The 10117-nt window shown below is 29.7% G+C and overlaps 1 protein-coding gene across 1 annotated transcript in view; it reads left to right on the top strand.

Moving 5' to 3' along the window:
- LOC106461985 (protein unc-119 homolog B-like) overlaps positions 1–9814 on the top strand; it is a 62764-nt gene extending 52950 nt beyond the window's left edge. The window contains exon 7 of the mRNA XM_022389104.1: positions 5026–9814. Coding sequence (XP_022244812.1) covers positions 5026–5141 — 116 coding nt within the window. The 3' untranslated portion in view covers positions 5142–9814. The remainder of the gene's footprint in view (positions 1–5025) is intronic.
- The last annotated feature ends 303 nt before the right edge of the window (positions 9815–10117 follow it).

Here is a 10117-nt window from a genome sequence, read left to right as displayed (position 1 = left end):
CTATTAAGGTTATTCTCATCCAAATTATACTTATAATTGAAATTATAATAACCCACATGCATTATCTTGCATTTATTATAATTTAAACTCACTAAATGATCTAAATTCTTTTGTAAATCACCAGCATCCTCTTCACAGATAGCAACACCCAAGACCTTAATATCATCTGCAAATTTAAGTAATTTATTAACTATCCCTTCATTGATGTAAATCAAAAAAAGCAAAGGTCCTAAGACTGAGCCCTGAGGTACCCCCCTGTGACATTAATTCAGTTTGACTGAACTCCATTTGTAACAACCCTCTGCTTTCTTCCATCCAGCCACTCTTCTATCCAATTTGCTAACTTATCCCCCACACTTATAGAGATAATTTTGTACAAACCTTTTAAGTGGCACCTTGTTAAAGGCTTTCTAAAAATCTAGATACACCAAATCTACACTCTTACCTTCACCTACATAAGCAGTAACCTTTTCAAACAATGTCAAAAGATTTGTAAGGCAAGATTTTTCCCTTAGTGAAACCATGTTGACTATCTAATAAAATTCTAAACTTTGTTAAATGACTTAGCAGAGCATCTTTTAACAGACTTTCCAAAACGTTTCACACAGCTGATGTAAGACTAATGGGTCTATAATTACTGGGACAATTCTTATCACCTCTCTTGAAAAGAGGAGTTACATTAGCTAACTTCCAATCCTCTGGTACCTGCTCACTACTGAAGGACTGACAAAAAATAGTAGCAAGTGGCTCACATATCCATCTTTAACCTCCTTCAAAACCCTTTGGGAAATATTATCTGGCCCATATCATTTTTGAAACTTCCCAATTTTTTCTTAACCAGCTCGGCCCGGCATGGCCAGGTGGTTAGGGCACTCGACTTGCAATCTGCGGGTCGCGGGTTCGAATCCCGTCCCACCAAAACATGCTCGCCCTTTCAGCCGTGAGGGCGTTATAATGTGACGGTCAATCCTACTATTCGTTGGTAAAAGAGTAGCCCAAGAGTTGGCGGTGGGTGGTGATGACTAGCTGCCTTCCCTCTAGTCTTACACTGCTAAATTAGGGATGGCTAGCGCAGATAGCCCTCGTGTAGCTTTGCGCGAAATTCAAAACAAACAACCAAACTTAACCAGCTCAGAATTAATGCAGTCATCTTGTTTGATCTCATTTCCATTTATCAAATGACCAAGATGTGGAATACTGCTTAAATCTTCAGTTGTAAAAAACCAAAGAAAAAGTAAAATTTAATAACCCAGCCATCTCATAATCATCAGATACTAGCCTTCCTTTATCATCCCTCAAGGATCCTATCCTTATCTTAATATTTTGTTTACCCATAATGTATTTAAAGAAATCCTTACTGTTAATTTTTACATTTTCAGCCAACTTTTTCTCATACATCCTTTTTGATGTCCTAATTTCCTGTTTCACCAACTTTCTTGATATATATATATAATGTGTTTCCACAATTAACTGTTCAGGAGATACAGAGTTTGACAAACATACAGACATTTAGCTATATATATATGTGTGTGTGTGTAGATAGATAGTAAAGCAGTACCTTTTCACTGGTTCATCAGTGGAAGGATATGCAATATCTTTCTCTTATGTACTGTAGCAACAAAAGCCATGGTATTATTGAATACAATGTTTCCAGATATTGTAGCATATTGAGAGATTGCAACTACTGTATCTTTCATATGACTACTAGATCTCTAGCTGTGATGCTTTGAGGACATATATATATATAGAAAATGTTCATAATTTCAAAATTAAGATCATGCAATGAAAGTTGCTTAAATTTTAACTGTGCATCATTTAATACACTTAAGCCCATTGTCAACATAGTTGTACTTAATGCAGTATTTGATGCCATTCCTTTGTATTGAGACCTAACATGACCTGATGGTTAGGGTGCCTGACTTGCAGGGTTGAAACCTGATACTAAAAACATTTGCCCTTTCAGCTATGGGGGCCAGTGTAATATGATAGTCAATCCTATTATCTGTTGGTAATCAGTAACTCAAGAGTTGACAATGAGTGGTGTTAACTATCTATCTGTTAAAAGTTAGTGATGGCTAGCACAGATAGCCACTTAATAGCTTTTCTTTAGATAAGCTTCAAGTACTGAAGAATGGAGTTTGTTGAAATACTGTTTCGTCACTCATTGTTTTAAGGATTTAGATAAATTAGTTTGGTAAGTTGTTTGTGCATTTTCCATAAAAATAACAGTAATTCCAAAAAAGATAAATATGAGACCAATGTTGAACTTATCTGAAAGTTACATATAAAAATTAATTTATAAAAATGTTCATTGTAATTTTTCATAACTATTTTTGTTTCATGTCCAAGTTTACAGTTCTTTGTTTCTTCCCTCATCAATTACTTCTAATAAAGTCATCACTTCTTGCTTTTATTTTCATAAATTTAAAATACATTTTCCTTTCTTTTCATAATTTAATGAGCCATGTATTTTACAACAGCTTTTATTTTACAAAAGTAAGTTTATGCCATTCATTGTTTACTTGTTTTTAGCTTTGTTACTTGTAGCTACAGCTGTAAATTTTCAAACCCTATTTGCAATAATTTAGCCCATTCACATTTGTTAGAATATCCACTTGGCAGCAATTCAGATGAAAATGCTGTACACATACCTAGAAACACTGAATGTTTTTATCCTGATGGAAGAACTTACATTGTATACAGGAGTTTGTCTGCTAACTTGTGAGATCTTAATATCTTTTCGGGCACATTGTGAGATCTTCTTCAGGGTTAGAAACCAGTGGTATTTGGACCACTATCCTACTCAAAATAGTATAATGCCGTTTTAACTGTCAGTTTCAATCACCAATCGTAAATTGTCATTGACTTATCTCTACGAATGGACCAGTATCATTACACGTTACATGTACTAACATATAACACTGACTTCACTTTCCTCACCCAAACCTTAACAAATTAATTTAAATTCTGGCAGTAGCATATTTACTATTTCATAACTGGTTCTCCTAACAGATTTGACCTATTCTTTTGTCGCCACTTGATCACAGATGGTAAATGCATGTTGCACAACACTGGACACTTTTTTATTTCTAACATTCATATGCTCTTTTGTATACTTGAAGCATTAATCAGATGTAACAGCTTGAAGCACCGATATAGGTAAATGACATTAGAGTATTTGAGCATTGTGATGATATCTTTAAAAAAATAAGGTCCTGTACTCTTGAGGGTTTAAAAATTCTTATCAGTTTAGTTTATAGGTAAGCCTCCTTAATTAAACTGCTCAGTGAAAGATAAAACCATAAAAACTTCTTTAGATATTATTGTACAACTAACTCTGTTCTTTAGTGGTGGAAACTTCATTTGTCAATTTTTTATAAATCTTTTCCAAACTTAAATCCACAAATAAATTTTCTTTAGAAATATTTGGATATTGTTGACTTCTTTATTAAACAGTTATAAATTACTAGCTGAATAATAGGCCCTAAAGATTAAGATTTTAATTAACTTTTCTTTAAATTTGTATGGGAAAAACTTATCCAATTAAAATATAAACGAATGAAAGTGGATGTTTGATAAACCCCAACATGGTTAGTGCAACTAAGCTCCTGCTGTAACTTTATATTAATGTAAGTGTATTACAATTTCACAAAAGTCTTAACTATTCTTAAAGGTCCAAGTAAAGTGACAAGTCTTTAATAAACTGTTTTGTTAAATATATATATATATACACACACACTCAAGCGTATTCATGTGGTATGATAATAAGATAGTTTATTATTGAAAAAGAAACTCTTTAATTATCAGATGTTACCATTCTTTAATCTCTCAATGATAAATTTATTGTTCTACTTATGTGGTTGCATCATAGGTTCAAATCTGGTTACCAAAATCAACCTCTTAAGTAGGTCACTATTCGCAGGCCCTTTGGTTGGTTGTGGGTTAACTTGCATATTCAAAGCATCACTGTTTTTAAGAGACATGCCATGAAAGTTTGTATATCTTTAAATCACAGCCTTTTATAATTTAGAAGTTTTTTTATTTGATGCTAACATATAACCTGATATTTGATATTATTTTATTTATCTGACATTACCACCAGATGGTACCACTACTTATTAAAAGGTGTGACACATCTATAATGATAACTACTTTGTCATTCTTCTTACTTTACATATGAAAATCAATTAGTACATGAAATTAATAAATCATTTTATGTGATTTATCTAAATATGGTTAGAATGAAAATATGTTTGAAATAAATAGTTAAATATATTTTGTTTTCAAAGATTGTTCAAATTACAACATTTCTTTCTGCAATTAAATATTTGAGAAAGTGAATGGTATACAGTTAGTTTAAAAAGAATAACAACAAAAATTTCCAGTAGGAATAGTAACAACTCATTGAGCTTGAAATATAATGTGGAGAATAAATCTTTAACAAAAAGTACTCCTACTGTTGTAGTTAAACTCGTATTGCTATTAAACTCACTCTTTAACCAAACCTTTGTGAATATTGTATCTGGCAATTTTTTATGTGTATAAAAACAAATAATTTTAAGGTTGAAACAGGTGAAACTATTAAATCAAAAAGTGTTCAGAAAAGCTTATGGAGGCAGTGAAAATCTTGAAGTCACTTGTTTCTTTGTGTGATTTAATTTGAGAATTCTGAAGGTGTCTTTATAACCATCATATAAATGTTTATTCACTAGCTGTAGTGTTTTATTGCATTTGATTAAGAAATAGTATATTTTGTTATATATTGGTTGACACTGGTTTTTGAAATCTTGGCAAAGACTATTCCCTTTACATTATCTGGGGTTTCAAAATTTTATCGTAGCAAACAAGCAGAATCATCCTTAGCAAGTACATTTTTCAAAGGACTTAGATTTGATGATAGTAGCAGTTTGGTTAATGGTAATTATATACAGAAACTAATAAAATATGTACATGTTTAAAAACTAAGAGTTGATTTTTTATTACTTTTATAAAGTTATACTTAACTATATTTTGTTTGACCCACAGGTGAAGAGATGATAAAGAATCCATTCCAGACCCGATCAGACAGTTTCTACTTCGTTGATAACAAGTTGATTATGCACAACAAGGCTGACTATGCTTATAACAGTGGCCTTCAGTAGAAGGTTTGCCTTGTCATGTAGGAAAAAACCTTCAGCTCACTAAATTTCACTTGCAGTATGAGTAGATCTGATAGTGTCATGCTTACATAGTGATCAGCATTCCTGCTTTTTTCACCATTTTTTCCATTCACAGTTGGTTTTTGTCTGTAGAATTGTACACATTAACTAGTTTTACTATTAATGATAATGTATTAAGTGACAGGACCATAAATAGGTAGCTAGATACATATTGTTATAAGGTTTGATTAAAGATGACACTCATGTATATGGAGCACAACACCTGTGTGCAACTATACATAGAAATTAGACTTTAGATATGAATGGTACCTATACTGCAGCAAACATAAGTATATGCATTTTGGTTGAAAACTTTCTTTCTTGCCAGGTTTGAAATGAAACAGTTTTTTTTGTGCATTTAGCAGAAAACATTTAATATACTATTGTTACATTTTTAAGATTATACTTCCTTGTGACACACTTGCATTTAAGATGCAATTTAAAAAATTCAAATTTGGTCAGGTAGTATGTTCGGTTGTACATAACTGTGTCAGAAGTAAATATTTGACTTTTTTTTTTGTCAAGCTTATGTTTGGTGCTAAAAACCAATTAATAAGCAGACTTGTATCTTGTGGTACTCATATATAGTAAATGTAAAACACTTAAGACATATTCACTAAAATATTCATATTGATATTGATTTACTAATATACTAGAAAGTTTAAAACATTCCTCTTACAAAGTGTAAGATGTACAATTTTTTGCAAGCATTACAAGTATCTAAAATGAACCAGTTATTATATTATAATACAACACATATGACAGTGAAAATACTTCAATATGCTCAAAGTAAACATGAAAAATAATCAGTTCCTTGAAACCACCATTAGTCTTGCTATAATACAGGTTATATTTAGTCTCATTGCTAAGTTACTTATTATTTTCTTTTGTTTTTTTGGCATAACAGAGTGATGGACAGTTCTATAAATATATATAATATACATGTGTAAATGACACATTTGATTCAGATATTGAAATTATACTGTCTTGTAAGTACAGTAAAACATACATAGCTATTGAACAAACTGTAGCATTTTGGTTGCTAGTATTAAATTATATTATCAAATATAAACTTGTATTGGCTAATACATCTACATGTTTGTATCATTATACATATAATTATTTTTTAGTTTAGATTACTTTAAGTATTTCTACTTTTTGATAATAGTCTTCTTGTGGCTAGAGATTTTTATGCAAAATAAAGTTTAAATTCACAATAACAAATTTATTTGGAAACTAGTTTTGACACTTCCATATGTCCTGCTCAGTTCAATGTTTGTGTTTCTCTCACAAATAAACACTGGACTAAAGAGAACACATGAAAGTGTCAAAAATAGTATCCATATAAATTTGGTATTGTTCTGTTATTGTGGTTTTTAAACTTTTTTGATTACTTTACATGACATTGTGTATTTACCTACCATTTTTGTTCAAGTTCAGCATACCTGAAATTTAAATGTACACAGAACATCTCATAAAATAATTTACATTATATTTTTATGACAACAATATAGCCCCTTCTACTATTGTTTTAGCAATGAAATTGACCTAGTTTGTAAAATAAGTAAAAAAAAAAGTTACAGTTAGCAATTATAAATCATTAATGTCATTTGTAAGAAAAACTTTAAGCATGGTAATTTGTATATCAGCTCTTGTCAGTTAAGCACACAGATGCTCTTTGCAGATTGCCTATTTTACAAGGAAATTAGATATTATTTGATCAGCGTATCTAACTCTAGAAGTGTAAGATCAGTGTAATATTAAACCAACTGTTCTATGCTGTAACTTCTGGCAAAAACATATTGATATCTTGAATGTTCAATTTAAAGCTGGGTATAAATTTCACAGGCAATCATAATATTTATGGAGTAGTGTATAGGATTATGAAAAAAGTGTACTTTAGCAAGAGACACATTTTTATAATACTGGGTTTCATTTCCAGTAATTTAAAACTTAAAATGATTATACAAAACGTTTCAGTAGCTGTACCATAAATGTGCAGAGGTTGACAATTTCAACTTTTCATTTAACAAATTTATGAATTATACTTATATTAAAGTAAATTTTGCATGTAAAAATCTGAGTAGAATTATTGAGTTATCTGTATCTTTATTTGAGTATTTGTGCTCTTTTATATCATACAAAAGCATTGAATGTTTATCTTAGGGAAAGGTAAATCATTAAAAAATGTTAACTGTCAAAGCATATATAATAAATGTAGATTAATGTATAGTGGAATACAATGTAATTGTGTTTCAGCTATTTAGCATTTATATTTCCCCTATTGAATTGTGTCTGTTGATGGGTGCTACAAAATCAAGTTGTTGAAAGTTTCACGTTGGTTTAGACTTGCAAATACAAAATCATACTCATTTGCTCTAAATGTCACAAATGTATACATTATAGTACTTCAAAATCCTTAATTGATTTTAGTAGTTAGAGGAAATGCTGTCCACTTTGAATAAGAATTGAACAAAATCTGTTTGATGAATACAAATAATGCACTATGAAATATCAAGGTCAGTATGAAAATGTAGTTAATGCATTTAAATGTTTTTTTGCTCCATGTTTCTCCATCGTGTAATAAGAATTTTAGAAATTTTTGAAACATTATTTTTGCTAATATGTAAACATTTATAGTACTTTCACATTATCCATTGGTTTTTCACCAAAGATAGCTATTCATGCTATACTAATATTGATATGAAACAAACTCCTTAATTTCTGATATTACAGGAGCATATTTCAAGATTTACTGACCAGGAAAGTAACTTATGTTCAGGAGTTATTAAAATTGATTTCAAATTTCATCTGAAAATAATAGCTTTTGGAAGATATAGAAGGTTTGTAGTACAACATTTGATGATTAAGTTGGCTGATTGATTTTTTACTCAGTGCAGAGTAATTATGTTTTGTGACTGTTGCCAATCCAATCCATTTGGCCTTTTTTAAATGAAATGTTTTATGTTCATTATATAAACCATTAAAGTCTTGATATCAGTGTATATTGGATGTTAATCTACATAAACCACACAGACACATGCACACAAATCGATATATATATAACAGAAAATACTATTATGTTATTACGTTTGTTTCATAACTTGACACAGTTTCAAGCAATTGTATATGTAGCATACAAAACCTCATAATGTACTTGAATAATTATGTATAATTCCATTCATAACATGCCTCAGGGTAGTTAATCCAAAAGAGTTGATCTCTTGAATTTTGGTTTTCCATTAAAGATATACGTCACTTAGGTATAAAAAGCTTCAACTAAAAGAAAAAGAATATAACACAATAGCCAATTTTGGTACTTTTTTCCTATAGTGATTGATTTATTGCCATGATCTAGAAGGTGCTTGAACTTTCAGGACATTATATTTAAATAATAATTTAAGAAAGGGTAAAAAAAAACAATACAAATAAAAAAACAGTGAAAAGATACTGATATTTAAATGCCAGATCGTTTTCTCTGTAAAACACTATTTTATAATTTTGTTTGTTTTGAACTCTGTTTTTAATTGTAGCTAATTTGTTTATAGTTGTTTTATATATGATTTGATATTATGTCTTCTATTTAAATGTGTTTATAAACATAAAGAATTTATTTGAATTTGCAAATATTGCAATTTTCTATTATTTTTTTCATGTATTCTCTGTCAGTTACAGTTTTTAAATTTGTAGAAATTTGATATTTAATGTTACATGCTACAGTGGGTGACAAAATATGGGCTTCTTTACAGCTATCTTTACCAAATTATTTAGTTGTTTCCTTGACTTTCATTATAACAGTTTTAAAAAGTTATCCAGTTTTTGATATTTATAGGTTTATACAGAAAGGTGTTACATTCAAATCTGTTTTTTAGCATTTGTCTCAGTAAAAGCATGAGTTTTTTAATTTTTACTATTTTATTTTTATTATCTCTTTATTTTATCAGTGTGTGAGCTAAAATAGTATTTTTGTTTTTGAAAGTTGCTTATGACGTGTTCGTGTTCGTAACTGGAACTTGAAGGAAAACCATGCTTTGAAACATAGTGATAATTCTAGCTGCTGTTTTAAAACTAGTCAAAGCTAGTACTTGCACTAGTAGTGTATTACTTACTTCTCATACTTAGATTAAAGCAAAGTGTCAACTGCATGGTCTGAAATATTTTTTTGTCTTCTCAGTTTTGTATATTATTTTTTAGCACACATAAATGTACAAATGTTTTGTCACAATGTTTTTAAAAACTTGAGTACTTTAAGTTTGTTGTGATCTTTATATTTTAATAGGTTCATTTAATATTTTATCAAGTTTTGTTTTATAATTAAAGGTTTATAACATTTATATTCTGATGGTAGTAATATTAAATCTTAATTATTTAGGTGCTGTATAAGCAGTTTGAAAACATTATTTTTCAATCTATTCTGCCAAATCCCACATTGCATGAATAAAGTCATTTTACTGTGTATTATTGGTTTTGATTGTACTTGTAAAGATATACAATTTATAATGCTTCACAACAATGGCTATATATATGTCTTAATGCAATTTAAAAAGCTGTATGGCAGAGTCTGGTGAAGATAATTGAGTAATACTCTTGTAGAACATTAAAAAAATTGGAACTTTTTCTTTCATTGCAGTCAAAAACATATTATGCATAAAAAGAATATATCATTGTCATTCAGAAATGTAGCTGTGTGGTATATTCAAGTAAAAGTGAGTTAACCATAGCACATTTGGATAGGTCCACTTAATAACAGGAGCTTCAACAACATATTTATAATGAAGTAGTACTGAATCTAAATAACTGTGTTCATGAGAATGATATAAAGAGAATGGAAATAATGTAATAATACAAGTAAAGGACTTTTGTTACAACAAACGTTACACAAACATTTTGTGTATTTGTTTAAAGACACAGAACAGTCA

Source organism: Limulus polyphemus, unplaced genomic scaffold (genome assembly GCF_000517525.1).
Source record: "Limulus polyphemus unplaced genomic scaffold, Limulus_polyphemus-2.1.2 Scaffold1071, whole genome shotgun sequence".
Lineage (NCBI taxonomy): Eukaryota > Metazoa > Arthropoda > Merostomata > Xiphosura > Limulidae > Limulus > Limulus polyphemus.
The sequence above is the reverse complement of the archived record's forward strand: the minus strand, read 5'-3'. Positions and strand labels throughout refer to the sequence as shown.